This window comes from Penicillium cataractarum (genome assembly GCF_028827025.1).
Source record: "Penicillium cataractarum strain IBT 29864 chromosome Unknown utg000009l, whole genome shotgun sequence".
NCBI classification, from domain to species: domain Eukaryota; kingdom Fungi; phylum Ascomycota; class Eurotiomycetes; order Eurotiales; family Aspergillaceae; genus Penicillium; species Penicillium cataractarum.
The window spans coordinates 391,318-411,083 of NW_026622745.1; the positions used below are offsets into that span (position 1 = coordinate 391,318).

The window sequence follows — 19,766 nt, forward strand, 5'->3', positions numbered from 1 at the left end:
ATCCGTTCCTGATTTCCATGGAGAGCCCGGGCAGGTTATTATCTGCATGTAGAATGCAGTCAGACGGGAAAGATGTTCTAGACGCCCTTCGAAAAATAGAATTGCGATTTTGGCCGCGCCGAGAGCCGAGAGTGTCGATATTCCAATTAAGGCGGTCATGCCAGGATTATATGCAGAAGTGTTATTTACCTTGCGGGGTTGACAACAAGGCAGGGCATTATATCCATCTGGTCAATTTGAGCTATCATCTTCTAGATCTTTGTTACCAAGGAAGTGTTATTAAAACGTGTAATGCTTCGCAAAGTACACTTCTTTACCCGCTGGGCTCACATGTATACTCGATTGCCTCGAATCAAGTGAGGTCCGGCCTATTCTGGTCTGGACTAAGTTATCAACACCGTCCAGCTGTCATATGTCATACCTGCAAGACTACCCAATTTCCACCTAGACTCATCCAACTAGAGGTCAGACATATTCCTCAGACTAAACAGTCTGAATATATCGTACCCGCCCTACGCGATCAGAACTCACCACGTAATTGAACGACAATACACTCTCTACCAAGATTTTCAAATTACCGTCTCCAACAATACACACCTACCTACAAGCCCAACCCTATGCCAACCGCAAGCCTAAGTCTAAGTCTAGAACTAAAACTAAAACTAAATCGGGGAACCAAGTCAGCTTCCAGATGCATGTACCTGCATCCATCTGCATGCAAGGCCGGACGGTGAAGGCCCGACCCCGTCAACGAAGTCGTGGGGCAAGGCCTGCATTTGGTTCTAATTTCTAGGGCGTGTGGGTGGTCAAGGGCCCTGCCAAGGAGACGGGGGTGTAGGTGGGAGTGTACCTGATTATGGGTACTGGAATGTGGAAAGTACCTAACTCGTATATACTTGACTATCCGAGGCTTCTAGGGGCGATGTTGTACAGATGTATACAGTACAAAGGAGGTACTTAGTATTCTGAGGGGTACAAGTCGAGATAGGTGTAGATAAGAGTAAATAGAGTAGCGTTGCATCTGCTAGTTTTGAGATGATAGGGAGGTACAGGTACAAAGTATAAGCTTCGGGGTATTAAGTACGAGGTGAAGGTACAAGATAAGGTACACTCCGCTAGCTATGTCTACGAGATGAACGACGATATCTTAGCCACAACAGGTATACTTGTCAGTTTCACATTTTCTCTAACAGAGCCACACCTTACGAAAAGTCGCTCAATTACGAAAACCCTCAGCACAAGCTACTTCCCCCAACTACGATTCATACATGTACATCCGTCCTCCTATCTCCAAGTCAGGGGTTAAACGGGGAAAACGGGAATTAGCGCGCTAGCACCTCTCAACCGGCCCGTGACAAGATCGTGTATTTCCCGTTTCACGGGTGCCACAGGTAGTGGTGGTGGCTTGATTAGAGTCCTTGGGGGCGGGCTTCTGGAAGAAGTGAATAGGGGGTTTCGTCATTCAGGGGCTTGGGCGGAGTTTGAACTTTGGAGGATCGAGGGAGATTTAATTTGATTTGGGTTTGTGGGGAGAGCTTTGAAGTTTGTATGGAGTAGAGAGTAATTTGTGTTGTAGAACATGTGAAATAGAGAGTTGTAGTATTATAATAAGCAGTGTTAGTTAGTTATATACGTTGGTATAGCTAAGCTCTCAACGGGCGGGAGCATTTCCATCAGATTAAATACTCCGAGAACGAATCGAGTATAGCTGGGTAATTATGAATACAATTGCGGTCTTTTTCATTTCATTTCGAAAGAGAAGACGCAATTCTAGTTAACTATGTAATCAACTGATTTGCTTTTTCCTTGTTAGAACTTTACCACGAGATTCGGGATTGATAGGAGTAGAGTATACGAGGATGCAAAAAAGTACTTGTAATCATCCCCCAATGATCCATCTTATTCGGTTCTTTGTGGATCACAGCGCTTAGCCGACGGCAGGCGGCCATCACATCGAGGGAGATGGGGGAGGAGCTCCATTTTTGATCCTGCAATTATGAACCAGGATGAAGCTATGCTGGAGAATATTTATAGTTAATACGTTAATACGTTAATACCGGATCTTGGCAGGATCCGGGGATGTTGCACTACTTATAATAAAGTAGCATTCTTGGTGTACTTATAGTAGGGAGGATAATAAGGAATGTATTGTAGAGTACAGTATAATAAGATAACAATTCTAATCCTACTAGTATTGCCATTGCTATGTATAACTAACTATCGAGCATGACTATACTCATCTCAAACCTGAAATTTGTCTAGACCAGCCCCAGTTATTTGAACCAGTTGAACCCGACGGGGGCTTCCCACCTCTCCTCTTTGGGACTTTGTCCACTGGCCAGTCACAATCTTCTCCAGTCCAATCCACTTTCTCCCTCTTTCTTCTCTTCTGCTGGTCTCTGCGTCTGTCTGGCCCACCTTTTTCCTCCACCGCTGCCGCTCTGCCGCTGCCGCTGCACCTCCAACCTTCTAACCTTGGGACCTTTCTTCCACCACCTTGACTCTCCTCCTCCTTTCTCTCTCTCTCTCCCCCACTCTCCTCCTCATTACATCCGGTTCATTCTACCTCCAAAGACCAAAAAATGGTTGTCGCTACCATCAAGTATCGTCCTCTCCTCCCCTCTCCTCCCCCCCCCTCTTTTTGCTCCCGTTACCTGATCGCCCTTTTTACCCCCCTCCTGACCCCGAGGTCGCAACATGATGACCACCTCAAAAGCATCCAACCGCGATCTTCCTCCCCCCTGCTTCTCCCAGCTAAAGCTAACCACCAATCCCTTCTTCTAGGTGTGTCGTGGTCGGTGACGGTGCCGTGGGTAAGACTTGCTTGCTCATCTCCTACACAACCAACAAGTTCCCCTCCGAATATGTCCCCACCGTCTTTGACAACTACGCCGTGACCGTGATGTAAGTCGTGTTCCACCGGGTTCCCTACCAGGAAGAGAAAGAGAGAGAAAAACTACCGCCCGAGATACCCCATCGAAGAATATCGCGTCCTGACCTTTGTCCGCTTTGGGGGGAAAAAATAGGATCGGCGATGAGCCCTACACTCTCGGTCTCTTCGATACTGCCGGTCAGGAGGATTACGATCGCCTGCGCCCGTTGTCCTACCCTCAGACTGATGTCTTTTTGGTCTGCTTCTCCGTCACTTCCCCGGCCTCCTTTGAGAACGTACGGGAAAAGTGGTTCCCCGAGGTGCACCACCACTGCCCCGGTGTGCCCTGCTTGATCGTCGGCACTCAGACCGATTTGCGCGATGACCCCGGTGTTCGGGAGAAGCTCGCTCGCCAGAAGATGCAGCCGATTCGAAAGGAGGACGGTGACCGGATGGCCAAGGACCTCGGTGCGGTTAAATATGTGGAGTGCTCTGCTCTGACGCAGTACAAGCTGAAGGATGTCTTTGACGAGGTATGTCAATTCGCCCTACTCTTCAATCTTTGCACAAAGACAAAAGCTGCCGGTTGAACCATCACCGCTCTCATCCCCGTGGTCGCGGGATCTCCTCCACTTGGTTTTGCTGCTCACCGCTAACTCGTCTTTCTCTCCACTTTAGGCTATCGTGGCTGCCCTCGAGCCCGCGCCCAAGAAGAAGTCAAGGGGCTGTCGCCTGCTGTGATCCACTCCCCCGTACATTTTTCACAGGTTGGTCCGATCTCCGGTGGCTGGCCATGAAGCTGCTAGCTAGAAACCAGCTCGTTGACCGTTCGCGCTTCGTCGCAAAATCCAGATACGACGGAATGAATTTTTGTTTTGTTTTCTTTATTTTCTCACTTTATTTTGGGAGGCAAATTACTTGGCTGGACTATGTTTACTGGGATATCCGGGAGAAAGAAGAAAAAAAAAGGGGGGGAACTTCTTTGTTATGAGCTAGCGTTTGCTATCTGAAGCGTCTCGATCCGAATCTGGATTCGAGTTCCACGCCATGATTTCTATGGTATTTCTCTCAGCTTTGCTTCCTGCTCTGCTCATCCTCGATAGCTCCATTTTTTGGCCCTCGGGAATTTCTCTCTTTCCCCTTCGACCAGATCTCTCCCAGTTCCTCCTCGTTCTTCCGGCTTGCCTTCCTTCTATCCCCCCTTTCTTCCATCTTCTCTCCTTGACTTCGTGTCAATCGCCTATCCTTCGATACGCGGATTAACAAATCTCGAACTCAATATCCTACTTTCTCCGGCGACGTGCTTCCTCCACCCTTCCCCAAGCATCTCCGCGCAATTCCATCCACTCCTTCGAATCGATAAAGCGACCGCGAGTTTATCCATCCTCCTCCTTTCTCGTGTCCTTCTTCCCCCAGATCACGTCCGACTTCTTTCGCACATCGATTCCCCCTCGTTGTTCCCCGCATCTTCCCCGCACCCACAATGCTGTTCACCTCTTTCATCGTCTCTCTCGGCGTTGGACGTCAGGGCGTCGTGTTTTTGGCTGGCCGATGATTTCCCGTCCTTTATTACCTTGCTTTATTCTTATCATCAATCTACTACTCTTTCTTCCGATTTGCGTGTGCTTTCTTTTTCTTTGATTCTGCTCCGTCGTGGATGGACCTGGTGGATCTTCAAAAATTGTCTAGTGCTTGCCCTTTTTTGGTCTTGTTCCTGCTCTCTTCTTTTCAGTGGCGTTTTCTGATTCTACTGCCGGACTCGAATGTGATCTCTATGCCTTGGCGAGTACTCGCTCCGTGTCCCATTCAATACAGCATCATCGTGCTTTGTCCTGGAAGGGTTGTTATCTGCGTCGAGATTGTGCTCGCGTGTTTCTTGCTTGGTGACAAGGCAATCCTTTGAGATTTTAGAACGCTGCAGACAGGACTGTCGACCAATGGATAGGTTTTATTATGGTTCTTTGTCGTAATACCATGAAGTCGGATGCTCGTAGTGGCTAGATGGAGCGGCTGCTCTCGGCTAGTCATGGCTGTAGACGGACAACTGCCTTTGTCGATCTATACAGACAAAGCTCTGCTTGGACTGCCACATACAACCTTTAGATCATACAAGGCAATGCACTGGCTTCGTATCATTCATATCATCATTCTCTTCAATCTACAGTCATGAGTCTCGTATATACAATGCCCTTTATCCCATTTACAGCTCATCCTTGGCAGCAGTCTCCACCTCAACAACACCAACACCACCCGAACCATCCTCACGACGTCCATACCAGCCGCCCAGCTCCTCATCAACACCAGACTTGACCATGCTGGTAATAATCTCAAAGGCGACCTGGGCCGCAGCCAACGCAGTAGTCTCGCCCTTGTTATCATAGGCAGGCGAAACCTCGACAATATCGGCACCAACGAGATTCAACTTCTCCAGTCCACGCAGAATGCGAATAAACTCACGAGTGGTCCAACCACCAGGCTCGGGAGTACCAGTTCCGGGGGCAGTCGAAGGATCCAACACATCAATATCCACAGACAAATAAACCGGCTGCTCAGGATCCATGCCAATACGCTGCATAATCGCATCCACCACACCCATCGGACCCAACTCATCAATATCATCCGCATGAATCCGAATAAAGCCCTGCTCGGGTCCAGCAGTGGTATAATCCCCATCATCCACACCAGTCAAACGCGTGCGCAATCCAGCATGCGCAGAGGTCGAATTACAAATCAACCCCTCGCGACTCGCCTTATGGAAGAAACTCCCATGATTAAACTGGGTCTGCTCACTCTGCCAATAAGCCGAGTACCGCACAGGATTCCACGTATCAAGATGCGCATCGAAATGCAGCACCGTAATCGGCTTCCGATAAATCTGATACAACGCCCTCAGCGCCGGCAACGCAACACTATGATCCCCGCCCAGCGTAACAAGCTTGGGATGGCGCGCGCCCACGCCCGCACCCGCAATGCCACCCGGCGCGTTGACAATCTTGCGCGAGCCCAGTTCCAGAAACGCCTCGTACATCTGTCTCTCGGCCAGCCCGTTGTCGAAGGGGGTGATTGGGATGTCGCCGCAGTCGGTGATCTTGGCCCAGGATTTGTACGGGTTTATCCCCGCGCGCGTGTTGTAGCTGGTTCCCGACATTTGGCGGGCGCTGGCGGCGCGGATGGCGCGGGGCCCGAAGCGGGCGCCTGGTCGGTAGGAGACGGCTGTGTCGAAGGGGGCGCCGATGATGGCGATGTCGTAGTTTTCGGTGGGTTCGATGAGACATTTTACGGGGCGAAGGTGGGCGAAGGTTGATATTCCGGAGAAGGACCACTACGAAGCCATGGTGGTTTAGAAATTAGATATGCGATAAGATGGAGGAATGGGATTGAGTGTTAGGAAGGGGGTATTCACCTCTTGATCCCACTTCTTAAGAAGCTCTTCGCGCTCATGTTCGGGGACGACTTCGGCGTCGCCGTGGTGGGCGCAGGATACTGCGGTGCCGGCCAGAGCCAGGACGCTCAGTAGAGACTTCCAGGCGGGCATGGCTGGATGAATTGTGGAGGAGAGACTGGAGAAGAAAGAAAGGAAAGGAAAGGAACGGAAGTAGAGGGGAGAAGTAGTTAAATAGTTCCAAACTACAGTACTCGGCAGAGTAGTCTGTAGTAAGGGTATAGAAGTATGGAGAAGAAAAGAGCTTGGCTTCTCCGCCGAACTTCCTAATCAGCACTGGTTTGGAGAAGAACTGGATGATTGGATCGAGAGAGTGATCATCTTATTGGCAGTGGACATTTTTGTCTTCTGTTCCTCTGTATCTAAAGGGAAAGACCAGCAGATAACCACAGTACTGTACTGTCCATAGTAATTCTGCTGGAGTCGCCCCGCCCTCGAAAATCGTGCAGACTTTCCCTTCTTGGCGACTCTCCGCTTTTGCCTTCCTTTTCGACTCTGAGCAGTACAGAGCTCTGTACTCTATCTCTGGGTACATACTACTACTGTACTCCATCTCAAGCATCATACCCGATCCATCCAATTATCCTCCAGTCATTCACCACCCCTCAATGCCATGCGTCGCGTCGTCGTGACCGGTCTGGGCGCGGTTACTCCCCTCGGCGTGGGTAAGTTACTCACAACCACACTCTTCCATACACCTCAATCCACTGTACCCTACTACGTACAGAACTGTACTTGTCATCGGAGCTTCCGCTCCTCTCCGAACAATCCCAAGTTCTAAATCACCCAAACTACCCCCCGGACAACCTACCCAGACCCAGTTCCTTTTCTCCTCACACAAAAGAACGGTGCGGGTCTCCACCTGCCACGCCGGAAGGGGAAGGTCTTGACAGCCAATGACGGCATTTTGGAGATGGGGCTCCGTCTCGGGGTCCGCGGGGGTACAACAATCTACAAGAATTCAATCTGCAAGATTGGAAATCTGGCAAGGGGGATGCCCTTACGAATGGATTCGTTAGGGACTATGCGATATAATGTCTATGCTAATACATCTTCCCGATAGGTGTACGGCGAACATGGAAACGTCTCCTAGAAGGACATTGCGGTATCGTCAATGTGGTTTCGCGCGATGAGCGCTTTCGAGAGATTCCCTCGCAGATTGCTGCTGTCGTGCCTCAGGGAAAGAAGGAAGATGGGGCGTGGACGGCGTCGGAGTGGATGGATCGTAGGGTATGTTGATTATCTTAAGCTGAGATTTTCCAACTTGAGATTTCAAGTTGGGATTGCAAGTTGAGTATTGTGGTATATATGCTAACGCTGCTTTGTCTAGGATGAACGTGTAATGGCCAAGTTCGCACAGTATGCTATGGCTGCTGCGGAAGAGGCTCTTGAAGATGCCGGTTGGAAGGCGATTACACCTGAGCAGAAAGAGGCTACGGTATGAGAGTATTGAGGAATGAGTGTGCTTCGGTGGGAATCGTTGTTGACCTCTTCTATCACAGGGTGTCTGTCTTGGCTCGGGCATTGGCAATTTCGACGAGATATACGACACTGTCGTTGCGTATGAACAAGGGGTGAGTTTCATTCTCATCCGACAAGACGATTCATGGCTAATCGAATATAGGGCTACAAAAAAGTCAATCCTCTATTCGTCCCAAGGCTATTAATCAATCTTGGTGCTGGGCATATCTCCATGAGATATGGATTCATGGTATGTTCACCCCAGCAGCGCAGCCCTATTCAATCCAAGTGTTCCACGTTAACTCCTCCAGGGCCCTAATCACGCCGCAACAACGGCTTGCACGACGGGTGCCCATTCCATCGGCGACGCATCACGATTCATTGCCTGCGGCGATGCCGATGTCATGGTTGCCGGCGGCGGCGAGTCTTGTATTCACCCTCTAGCTATTGGCGGGTTCGCTCGTGCCCGCAGTCTTGCCACGGATTTCAACGATAACCCCGAGAAAGCGTCAAGGCCGTTTGATGCAGACCGAAAGGGTTTCGTTGTTGGCGAGGGTGCAGGTATGCTGGTTCTAGAGGTACGTACCCACGGGGATTGATAGATGATCTTCCTCCTTTTTGTTCTGTTCCAATTCTCATACGTCTACAGGAACTCGAACACGCTCGCGCCCGAGGCGCCCATATCTATGCTGAACTAAGCGGCTACGGCTGCTCAGCAGATTCCCACCACATGACCGCCCCCAAGGAAAACGGTGAGGGTGCATACATGGCTATGAAAAAGGCCCTCAAGCAAGCCCAAATACCACCCAGCGCGGTCGACTATGTCAATGCACACGCAACCTCGACTATCATCGGTGATGCTGCCGAGAATGCAGCAATTAAGGCTCTCCTTCTTGGACCGGAAGGTAGGCAGAAAGCCGCAGATGTGAATGTCAGTAGCACTAAGGGTGCCGTGGGACATTTGCTTGGTGGTGCTGGAGCGGTGGAGGCTGTGTTTAGTGTGATGGCTATTCATAATGTGAGTCATACTGAGACCCCGGTCTCTTTTATATCCTAGAGATCTCTAGTGAGTATCTGCTGACGAGGTCCAGAATATTATGCCGCCTACTATCAATTTGGACCGGCTGGCGGATGGATTCGACTGCAACTATGCACCGAATGAGCCGCAGTCTCGAACGATTGATGTTGCCTTGACGAATAGTTTTGGCTTTGGAGGGACGAATAGTAGTCTTTGTTTCACTAGGCTGAAACATTGAGAGTCGTTGGAGAGTCTTGTACTATTATTGTATTTTAGCGTTGTTCTTGTAGCCTATTTACACCCATACAACTTGTATACCTTATTCTGTGAAACTGTTGCGGTATTGTCAGATGAACAAATAAACAACTCATTTCAATCCATACTTACTATTCAGTCTTTTGAAAGACCGATATCCGACCCTCTTCGTCAACGTACTTCTGTCTTCGCCCAACCCTGGCACGTGACCCGACCCCGATGCGGAGCCCCCGACCTTTTGATTCCGGAGACGAAAGGCACCACGAACTCAACACATCTCCTCTGGCCTGATCCGATTTTCGACGAGCGTGCCAGAGAGTGTGCAACTGTGTCAGGGATAACCCAGATCTCCGCCCATCATGGCGACAAACGGTGATGCTGGTCGAGGTAAGCTTGCCACTTAATACAGTTGCCAGGAACCCGCGACCGGGGACCAGCGAGCGTGTCATCTGCGCCGAGGGTCTTGAGCTTGCGATGTTACAGACTGCTAATGATATTTCATCTTATATAGCATCCGGTAGCTTGGTCGATGCATCGGGCTACAAATTCACGGAGAAGGATACCAAGCCGGGCAAGATGAAGGTTAAGAAGACCTCCAAAGCATCCACAAAGAAGAAAGCAGACGGTACTGTCTCCGAATACATCAGATATGTTCTTCGAAACTCGGACTGATTGAATCTAGATTCCAAAGATGGCCCTATCGACTCTTCGCCAACTTCCTCCCCTCTCCCTAAACTAGACGACAAAGTCGCAGCCTCATTCCCAACGGGCAAACCTCGCGAGGAAGACCTCCTCGAAACAGTCATTTGCAAGCACTGCAAGCGCCCTATCCTCAAATCCACCGCCCCAGAACACATTCGCGGCTGCCTCAAGGCTAAACAAGAGAAAGCGCGCAAGAAGAAAGAAGCACGCGACGCAGCCAACCGCGCCAAAAACACCGACGGCAAAGACGACGATGACCTACGCGATAAACTAGACGGCGACGACGCAATGAAGGGCCAGAAGAGTGCCAAGAAGAGTGCGGTGAAGGGGACTACCGACGATGCCACGAAGAAGGGCAAGAAGCGCAAGGCCGATGAGGACGATAACAAGGAGCCTAAGAAAAAGAAGAAGAAGGATGAGCCCAAGGCTAAGGCTGCGAAGCCCAAGGGTCCAGTTGACGTTGAGAAGCAGTGCGGCGTGACTCTTCCTAATGGAGCGCAGTGTGCGCGCTCGTTGACATGCAAGAGTCATTCCATGGGTGCGAAACGTGCTGTGCCTGGTCGGTCGCTGCCATATGATATGTTGCTGCAGCAGTATCAGAAGAAGAACCAGGCCAAGCAGCAAAGTGAGTGTTTTATTCTATCCGCCCGCACATCTTTTCGCAGCCGATCTAACAAACACCTTTCGTAGGAGCCGCAATCGACGCCAACGCCCCTCTTCCCGAAGACATCGACACCAACGGACCCATCGACTCGGACGAAGAACGAGATACCGTCATGGCAGCAATCGCCCGCTCAACACCAAAAGCCCTCTCAGATCACACCCTCATCAGCACAAAATCCAAATACCGCATCGTCCGCATCAAAGAACAAATGCTGCACGCTATCGGCGGCCGTGGCGGTGCCGGATTATTCTCCACGGACGAGAATCAACCTTTATTCGGTGGGAGTATGTTTCAACCCTTTGATACGGACTTGAACACGTCTTCTTCACCTGTGCTTCCGTCCGGTGAAGCGGGAGATGTTTCCGCGGGTGATGCGTCTAGGCAGACGCCTGTACAGGGGACTCGCAAGACACCTGTTGCGGCTGCCTAGCGAGGGGAATCCTTGAATACCCCGTTCGACTGTGAAATTACTGGGCTTTATGCGGGTTGACGACGTTATGACTATCTTTGGCGTTTCTGCTTTTGGTTTCTCTTCGGCCTTGTTCCCACTGCGATGCTGGCGTTAAGGCTGTGTGGTGCTATGCATACAGCATCTCTCTTCATTCCTTCCTACTTTCTTGTTCGTGCGGGTTGGATATGCCTTGGATATGCTTTTCGGGCTCACGGTGGGAACAGGCTGGTTTCATTTGGTTAGGTGATGATATGATACCCCCGGTAGTTGATGCACTGGACATAGTGCTTAGTGGAATGAATGCAAATGCAATTTTCAATAATAACTCGAATCGAGCTAATCTAGCGTAGATCTTCAAGTACGTCATGAGCCGGGAATTTCTTGTTCGGAATGAATATGGCTGTTGTCTTGTGCTACACCGAGATAAGATCTTCCCAGTTGTCCTCGGGCGACGATGCCTATTAAATAAGTCAGATACTATTGTACTCCTTCATATTGTCAAATTCTGAAGATTACTATATCAACCAGCTCGCTTAACTCAGTTGGTAGAGTGCGTGACTAGTAATCACGAAGTCGCTAGTTCAAATCTGGCAGTGAGCATTTTTTGTCTTTTCTTATTTTGTTGCAGGAACTTGATGATAGAGCATTGTTTCTTCTTCATGTTTTAGTTTTAATTTTGAGAATGTCTTTCTCTTTTTTTTCTATCTACCGGTCCTTGTTAGATAATTAGGTAGTTGGTATTGATTTGGTCTGTAGGATTCCCCTGGCCAGGTTTATGGTCATGTTGAGCTGGTCAACCTCGGCTTGGTGTTGAGTATGATATGTTATTCTGTAGAGGGATTGATGTACGAAATAGTAGCTGGCCTTTATTCTTGGACGTCGAAATTTGATGTCTATTTCTTCACTTCTTGTTGGGGCGATAGTGGCTAGAGCTACAGTGGAAGGTTTGGGTTTTGTGTCGGGTGCCGGGGCGGATGTTGGGATATATATTGTTACTCACCTGGATTAGAACATAGGTCACTTTGATGATCTATGGAGGTACACCCGCCCCTTTCATTATCCCTTTTTAGTCAATACTGTACCAGCCTATAAATTCCAACGTAATCACTGGATAAGTCCACAAATATCATGATCCTGCGTAACCTTTGCTTCCGAGTTTATGATATTCAACACATTTAGTAAATACGTAGACCTATCCTTCCAGTTCGAGGAGGCCAACACCTGCGTGCCCTACATATTCTTGTATTTGCCTTTTTCATACCTAGTTTTAGGCTTTTAGCTGAATAGGGACACGCTAGCAGTCAGTCAATCTCAAAGAGCGGAGGGCTTTTGGGCCTGAGCAACGCCAACGAGCCCACAAACCTTATGACATGTAATATGTTTGCATTCTATCGAACGGGTTGTCATCTGAATCGTCTATCCCATTAATTGCTGCGCATCACAGGAGATCCAGCCAAGAGATCGCCAATATCCCCACTTGGCGATCAATAAATCCATATGTATCTCAGTTACCATATCAATACTACCTCAATATGATGCATAGTAACCTCCCTGTTAAATACGGTGAATTTTTCCAAAATTTCAACTATGCAGCGCGAATGCATCCTTGGAAGATTGGCGATCCTTTGGTTAGAGAGTGTAGACATGAGAGTAGGCAATTAAGATTTAGATAGACAAGGAACTTGGAGGCCTAAGCAATAGATCGACCTAGGGTTCAGAAAATAAGCAATCCCAGGGGGTCTTCAGATTATTTTATAAATAATACAATTTACACCTGGTATGGAGCACCGCTTCACATTTATGGATCTGTATCTCTTCCACGTAGACTCCAATCTTAACCCCGGAAAGGTTCTACGTGTCTGTATCCGTATACCGTTCCAGCACTTGCTTTTTGCCATAAAATGTGCCGAGCATGACATTTAATCCGACCTTATTTAGAGAACTTAGCTAGATAACAACGGGACCACCAGATTGGTTTTTATCCTCCCTAGGGCGATAAGCCGGGCCGAACTTATTCGCCTCAGAAATAGAGGTAGATTGAATATGGAAAGGAGATCCAAGCTGTAAGACCACCTCAAAGCTCGCCGAATACTGGCTTAGAAAATCTTCTAATCCATGCAATTAGTCACAATTTCATATGTTTATAACTAGCTATCGGCTCTTACCCATCCAAAAATACGCTGCTAGACTCCCAGCGGACACACGAGAGTGCCAACATTAAGAGCAGAGGTCAGGTCGATTTTGCAAAGACTCAATTCGACCGTGTCTACTCCGGAGTAGACAAAAAAGCCAAAAAATGCTCACTGCCAGATTTGAACTAGCGACTTCGTGATTACTAGTCACGCACTCTACCAACTGAGTTAAGCGAGCTGGTTGATATAATAATTCAGAGAATTTGACATTATGAAGCAAAACAAAAGCTTAGTTGAATGATAACTCCAAAACCAGGTATTCTGTACCTATTTAGTATTCAGGGATTACAATTGGCAATTCAGAATGACCAAGCCTCGCTAAAACAGCTGCGGGACATTCAGAATTCCAAAAATTCGGTGGAAATTTGGTGGAGAAAGTCCAGAAATGGAAATTTGGCTTATCGTCACGTGCCAGATACGATGCCCCCGATTACATGAGGCTGCCATGCCTCAGGCATAGGGTCCTCGCTGCTTCGAGCTCCGCCGATCGTCTTTGAGCCCATCAAACATGAAGACAGCCTGATATTGAAGCTCGATAGAGCTGACATACCGTTTCATCTCCTCAAAAGCTCGCTCTCCCCTTCTCATTTGTGTTGCTGGAGGTTTCCGGTTCTGATTTCATCTCGCATCGAGCTCTGCAAGCACAACTCACCCTCCTCGAATCACCCTCCTCGACCTTAAATACCTCGCAAATCGACTTGATCCCCTTACATCTCTTCCTTCTCCTTCACCTCCGCGACACCCACCATGAGCCACGCGGTCCCCGACCTCGACGCGATCGGAATCAAGGCTGAGCCCGATCTCGCAGACTCGTTCCGTCGCGAAGTCGCGAACCTCCTCGGCCGAAATAATCTCAACTTCCCCGGTGCGCAACCTGTCAGCTTCTCGGCAAAACACCTGACGGAGCTGCAGAAAGAAGACTATTTTGTCTGCGAAAAGACGGACGGAATCCGCTGCTTGATGTACTTTGCGCGCGGTGATCCCGACTCCGACTCACCCGAGATCCATTACCTGATCGACCGCAAGAACGACTATCGTTTCGTTCCTGGCCTACACTTCCCGCTACCGGATGACGAAACCTTCCAATCTTATCATGTTGACACGCTGGTGGATGGCGAATTGGTCAATGACACCTACGAGGACGGCACACAGCAGCTCAAGTACCTCGTCTTCGACTGCTTGGTGCTAGATGGACAGAGCCTCATGCATCGTACCCTCGACAAGCGGCTCGCATACTTCAAGGAGAAGGTACTTAGGCCATACAATGCGATGTACCGCAAGTTCCCGGAAGAGAAACAACATCGCGCCTTCGCCGTCGAAGACAAGTCTACACAGTTCAGCTACGGCATCGAGATGATGTTCCGCGATATCATCCCTAAAGTCAAGCGCATTCACGGAAACGACGGTCTCATTTTCACCTGTCGCAGCACACCCTACCGCATTGGCACGGACGAACACATCCTTAAATGGAAACCACCCGCGGAGAACACGATCGACTTCCGCATGCGCCTGGAATTCCCAGTCCTGGAACCAGATAGCGACGACGAAGCCGACGGCGTCACCGAACCATACCCAGATTATGACGCCATCCCGATCTGTCACCTTTTCACAATGCTCAACAGTAACGAGTATCGCCATTTCGGCGAGATGTACGTTACTCCCACAGAATGGGACGATTTGAAAGCCATGCGCGTCCCGCTGGATGATTCAATTGTTGAATGCTACAAAGATCCGCAGCAGCGCTGGCGATTCTACCGTGTCCGTGACGATAAGGCAGACGCGAACCACATCTCAACGGTGGAAAAGGTTCTCGAGAGTATCGAGGATCGTGTCACCGAGGACGATCTCATTCGTCTTGCGCCTGCCATCAAGGCCGCGTGGAAAAAGCGTCAAGCAATGGGTTCCGAAGGGAAGCCCCGCGGTCCGCCACCTCCTGCTAATGGGAATGGTGTTAAGCGGAAATTTGAAGAATGACGAAAAAAAAAGACAATAAAAAGGATCTATTACGTGTTTCATTTTCTTTCCTCTTTTTCCAATTCGCAAGGCGTCTGGGCGTTGTGCCGTTCTATCATGTCCCCGGCCTGCCATTTACACTTTTTTGTATTATGAACTGTCGATTTCCTTTGATGCGAGGGTTTGGTATCCCCTGGAGAGACTCGTTAGACGAATTGATGCTGTATGCATTCCAAGTTGTACCAGACTATTGGCGCTAGGTTTCATCAATCTAGATGTACGTTACGTTTCTGAATTTCTCACGAATTTCCATCTCCTCACTTGACTCCAATGTAATACCGATATCCGTTCTTCCACTTTGGAGCTCGTACCAGATCAGCTAAAAACCTTGCTTTATAATTCCTTAGAAGCGGACACCTGGCACGAAACAATCCGTAGGAACCCATAAGAGACCTCTTCAAACCGTCTTGTCCTTTTACGCTTATCCATCCACTCGGAATGGAATAGAAGGATTGTAACAGCCCCCATCCAAGTAGAGCCCAGTGATATTCTTCGCAGGAACATCCTTGCCAAACTCGATAATGAGACCCCCATCTGACGCTGTAGGGTCGAACAACGGCCAGTCAACCATCTGCGAGACTGTGGAAGGGTCCTTGATAAAAGCAAGAAGGTAGTCTTGCATGGCGTTGGAAGTGTCTATCTCGAGTTGGGAAATTTTCCCGACATTCTTCATGTAGGTGCCGAAGATCATGAGTAGATCAGAGTAGTGAAAGGCTCCCAGCCAAGGGACCGGGCTGATGTTTGTGAAATTGCCTACAGTATCGTTAGGATATCCTTTAGTTAATCAATTGGGTTACTTGGCGATAGCTTACCCGCCCAGAAGTATCGATATGTATCGAGGCCCTGGGAAAAGCGCAGAGCAGTGTCCGAAGCCGCGAGACAGACCCACTGGCGTGCGTTCTCTTGCGAGGATGTGATATTGTTGCCTGCTGCAATCTCACGAGCAGCAAAAGAGCGGATAGCGGGACCTTTGGCTACCTTGCCTTCCAGATAACGCAAAGTCTCATTGGAGAAGATGTATCTTTCATCCGCTGTTTTGATACTGGTCAACAATGTCTAATCCTAATATCTCAAATCAACTGAACTCACGAATATACTGCATAAACGATATTGGTGTCGTGCCTTGATAGCGATTGATATACTCCTCAATCTGCACCCAAGAAAGCATGCGCATGCAATTGAGCTCTGCTTCGGCATCATCGCCGTAGTTGCAGCCAAGAGCCTTAGCAACGATGTCAAAGTCCAGATATGGATCATCTGTGGTAGAGAGATCAAGAGTTGTTCCAGGTTCTTGTGAGATGATACCATAACTTGCCACGAGGGGGTCATCTGGGAATGCAAGAGTGTAAAGGTGGGTTAAGGCACCTCCTTGCGATTGACCCCAAAGCTGTGCGATCTTATTAGTATTTGCTAGAGACTAATATATCAGCAATATAATTTGATATCCAGACTTACGAAGATATTGTCAGGATCTCCGCCAAAGGCCTCAATATTCTCGTGAATCCACTCAACCGCGGCCCTCATATCCAACAAGCTGAGGGAGGTCTCTTTAAGAGCCCTAGATTTGGGGTCTACAGACGACATCAGAATCACTGATATTATAAATCACCTTGTAAAATACACTTACTTCCAAAGATATTCACTCTGTAGTTCATAGTAATCGCGATATGTTCCTGAGAACGAGACACCCACTGCGTTGGTAGATGAGCAGGGATCCTAATTCCCCCTTCAACTCCAGCACCACCCGTCGCGAATAATGTCACCGGAATTTTGGACGTGTTTTTGGCCGAAGCAGGGGTCCATATCGCGATAGACAAGCAGTCTTCGGCCGAAGACCAGGCCACTGAGCCCTGCGTTAGGTTCTCCCCGAGGTTGACCACGAAACTTCCTGGCTCGTAGTCCTTCCAGAACGAGTCTTCTCGCTGGACGTATTGCGGGCAAGCTGAGAAGAAACGCGAAATTATAAGCCAAGGCTCATGCGAAGCGTTTATGTGCATCATACCGGGACCATAAAATGTGGCATCAAATTTTCTGCGCGAAGTGGGAAGCTTTTGCGGGGGCATCCAACGGAGATCACCGACAGGTGGCTTGCACGGATCAAACCTGTAAGATAAATTTTCAGAAATGTCTGGGGTGAATACTTACTTGTGCGAAAGGAACGCGCAAAAATTGGCGTACGTCGGGATACGTATCATTGAGAATACCGATAAACGTCCCAGTCCGGGTTTCGACCGTCAAATTAGACCAGTTTGAGAGAGATCTCGGTGCTTCCCATGTTAAGTCTTCAAAGTATGGAGGCAAATACTTGTCTGCTCCAGCGAGGGCGGTGATAGTCACTCCAATCCAAGCTCCGATGGTAGAAAGCTTCAACATCGTAAAACTTGAAAATAGAAGGAAAACGAAGATCGGATGTCCGAGTAACCTCGTGATATTTTCATAGAATGGGCGGTCTTTATGAGAGATAAACAATCTACGGTAGACATTGTCGAGGTGCGAGCTTGTACCACCTGCCTCGTACACTACCGGAAGTTCGGAAATATTCACATCTCTTTAGGATTGGTTAGGTGCTAGTCAGCCTGACGTCGAGATGATTGTTTTTCGAGAGGATTGTATCTAGAAGACTGATTATTTGCTCAGACTGTTTGAGCCGAGATAATCTGAGGTAAGGAAGGTGAAGAAATGCGAGTTTATGAATATTGGCGCAGTAATCATGCGATTAGAATTCTTCAATTATCCAATTTTGTAATCATTCTAGAAAGATTGGATGGAACAAAGGGCTGTTAGTTGTAAATTTCGAGTCGAAGAGAAATGTAGAACTCGTAACTTTAGTCTGAGGTGACGGTCATATGGTCATCATCGGGCTGTATTATTTGAGTAGTATTGACTATGACACCACTGCCTGCGGAGGTTATGGTCAGCGGGACTATGAAGTCAGGGGACAACACTACTAGGCCATAGCGTTTTTTCTACCCTGGCTAATGTAGCCTACGTAGAAAATTTCTATGCAGGATAGTAACGAAGAGTAGTATTGCTGACATATTTGAGGGAAAATGATAGATCCAGCCATCATATTCCCCCGGAAGCAAGGAAAACAGCGAAGAGTAAAGACAGACCTGGGCTTCACCTTAAACATGTAGCGACCGATAGAGATAAAGAATCAACCGGATATTTTGAATGCAAGAAACGAGTGGTTAAATTGTCTGACAAATCGAAAGAAAAGCGATAGATCCAGCTATCATCTTTCCTTCCGCAAAATAGAAGTAAACAACGAATGATAGACTCAAAACTCATCCAAGGCTTGTAATGACCGACAAGATTGAGTCAAAAGATAAAAATTTCAATAGATACTGTGAATTGAAGAATGAATGTTCAAGATATGTTCTCTCGCAGGTCACAGTTGTATGAGGTGATGGCTCAACAGGCGGAGCCGTTGGTAAGGATACTCTTAGCCTCCTGGGCATAAGTGCAGCCATTGTTAACATTCGAGTCCGAATAACCAGCGGACCACATCATCACACCACCAAAAGCAGAGTTACTCTTATACTGATTAACGAGTGTTGCCAGCGAGTTAGGGTCGAGGTAGTATTGCGAACCGCTCGATGTGCCCGTAGCAGCAAGAGGGGATGCAGGAACGCCGATGAATATCTTTGCACCGGCCGAGGCAGTATTGGCCACATTCGATACCCAATCATTGAAATTGATGTCCCCGTTTACTGAGCACCCAGGGTTGTTGTAAAATTGGACCCACAGGTAGTCAAATTTGGCGTTAGTGACGATCACTTGCATGTTGGGTTCCGGGATGGGACATTGTGGTGCTCCCGTGATGTAGTAGGTGTTCGAGGAGTCAGATGCAAAGTTAGATCGCAAGGTGGACAAGAGATACTGATAGTATTGATTTCCACTATATGCTTCGATATCCATGTCCCAGCCGTTGACAAAAGTTTTGCCAAATGGCCGAGGAACGTTGGAGTTGCCAGCGGTGTTGCCGTATGCGTCCCATAGATTTTGACCAATAGTCTCAGCCTCGGCCTGGGAGGAAAGGGAGTAGGCGCCAGCTGCACCCCCGAGGGATAGTATAACTTTGATTCCGTTGGACTTGCAAGTCTCGATATCAGTTGCCAGGCCGTCACAGTTCTGGGGAACACCGGCAGGCGAGATATAGCATTGGTTTCCGATGGTACCCGATGCAATAGTGTTGCCATTTCCGTATTCATACAAGAATGAAAGAACGATAATGTCAATTCCAGAAGAAGAAGTGCAGTAGTTGGACAAAGGTTGGACGTTATTGTCTTGGCCCCAGTACACAACATTCTGGCCACCGGAGGCTCGAGTGTGGAGTCTGTGAGGCACAGCCGACACAGCGGTAGCTAAGACGCTCACACCAGTAAAAATGGTAGAAAAGTACATGTTGGTAAATTTGTATAGATCTTGGGGTGTGTGACTTTCAATGAGTGAATAGAATTGTAATTGGAAGGAATGTGAATGTGAGCAATGAATGGAAAGATCCTTCAAGGATTCAAAGGATTGAAGCTGAGTTGGAGCCCATGAATAGGAATAGAAAGAAAGCCTAAGAAGCGAAGGATTCCGCCTTACTTATACTTGAGATATTCTACTTCGATACGTTTCATCATGGTAGATTGGAAATGCGCTGCACATCGAAGAAGACGACGATGGAAAGGCGCTGCATAGTGTGGGT

General features: G+C 48.4%; 6 protein-coding genes across 6 annotated transcripts; 3 read left to right on the top strand and 3 right to left on the bottom strand.

The window, feature by feature from the left end:
• Positions 1 to 2,578: 2,578 nt before the first annotated feature.
• cdc42 (Rho family GTPase CDC42) lies at positions 2,579 to 3,736 on the top strand. The gene is made up of 5 exons (XM_056703712.1): positions 2,579 to 2,602; positions 2,785 to 2,904; positions 3,027 to 3,405; positions 3,551 to 3,639; positions 3,725 to 3,736. Exons 1-4 carry the CDS (start codon positions 2,583 to 2,585, stop codon positions 3,611 to 3,613), a joined length of 582 nt encoding a protein of 193 aa, XP_056549672.1. The 5' UTR covers positions 2,579 to 2,582; the 3' UTR covers positions 3,614 to 3,639; positions 3,725 to 3,736.
• A 1,336-nt stretch (positions 3,737 to 5,072) lies between these two features.
• Positions 5,073 to 6,407, bottom strand: N7496_010800 (agmatinase; the record flags this gene model as incomplete). Its single annotated transcript, XM_056703713.1, has 2 exons — positions 5,073 to 6,194; positions 6,276 to 6,407. 2 exons carry the CDS (start codon positions 6,405 to 6,407, stop codon positions 5,073 to 5,075), a joined length of 1,254 nt encoding a protein of 417 aa, XP_056549673.1.
• Positions 6,408 to 6,927: 520 nt separating this feature from the next.
• Positions 6,928 to 10,844, top strand: N7496_010801 (putative beta-ketoacyl synthase (Cem1); the record flags this gene model as incomplete). Its single annotated transcript, XM_056703714.1, has 12 exons — positions 6,928 to 6,979; positions 7,130 to 7,255; positions 7,378 to 7,544; positions 7,645 to 7,752; positions 7,817 to 7,888; positions 7,939 to 8,025; positions 8,087 to 8,353; positions 8,425 to 8,793; positions 8,867 to 8,999; positions 9,458 to 9,673; positions 9,731 to 10,375; positions 10,441 to 10,844. 12 exons carry the CDS (start codon positions 6,928 to 6,930, stop codon positions 10,842 to 10,844), a joined length of 2,646 nt encoding a protein of 881 aa, XP_056549674.1.
• Positions 10,845 to 13,804: 2,960 nt separating this feature from the next.
• Positions 13,805 to 15,031, top strand: N7496_010802 (mRNA guanylyltransferase; the record flags this gene model as incomplete). The annotated part of the gene is made up of 1 exon (XM_056703715.1): positions 13,805 to 15,031. One exon carries the CDS (start codon positions 13,805 to 13,807, stop codon positions 15,029 to 15,031), a length of 1,227 nt encoding a protein of 408 aa, XP_056549675.1.
• Positions 15,032 to 15,491: 460 nt separating this feature from the next.
• N7496_010803 (uncharacterized protein) lies at positions 15,492 to 17,443 on the bottom strand (the record flags this gene model as incomplete). The annotated part of the gene is made up of 7 exons (XM_056703716.1): positions 15,492 to 15,823; positions 15,883 to 16,101; positions 16,160 to 16,457; positions 16,526 to 16,641; positions 16,698 to 17,012; positions 17,073 to 17,157; positions 17,216 to 17,443. 7 exons carry the CDS (start codon positions 17,441 to 17,443, stop codon positions 15,492 to 15,494), a joined length of 1,593 nt encoding a protein of 530 aa, XP_056549676.1.
• A 1,041-nt stretch (positions 17,444 to 18,484) lies between these two features.
• On the bottom strand, positions 18,485 to 19,477 carry N7496_010804 (glycoside hydrolase family 18 protein; the record flags this gene model as incomplete). The annotated part of the gene is made up of 1 exon (XM_056703717.1): positions 18,485 to 19,477. One exon carries the CDS (start codon positions 19,475 to 19,477, stop codon positions 18,485 to 18,487), a length of 993 nt encoding a protein of 330 aa, XP_056549677.1.
• Between the last annotated feature and the right edge of the window lie 289 nt (positions 19,478 to 19,766).

Bases quoted from the DNA above. Each gene is read 5' to 3' on its own strand.
- cdc42 (XM_056703712.1), top strand. From the start codon at position 2,583: ATGGTTGTCGCTACCATCAA. The intron at 2,905-3,026 runs GTAAGTCGTGTT...GGGAAAAAATAG, and splicing joins AACTACGCCGTGACCGTGAT to GATCGGCGATGAGCCCTACA. The intron at 3,406-3,550 runs GTATGTCAATTC...TCTCCACTTTAG, and splicing joins TGAAGGATGTCTTTGACGAG to GCTATCGTGGCTGCCCTCGA.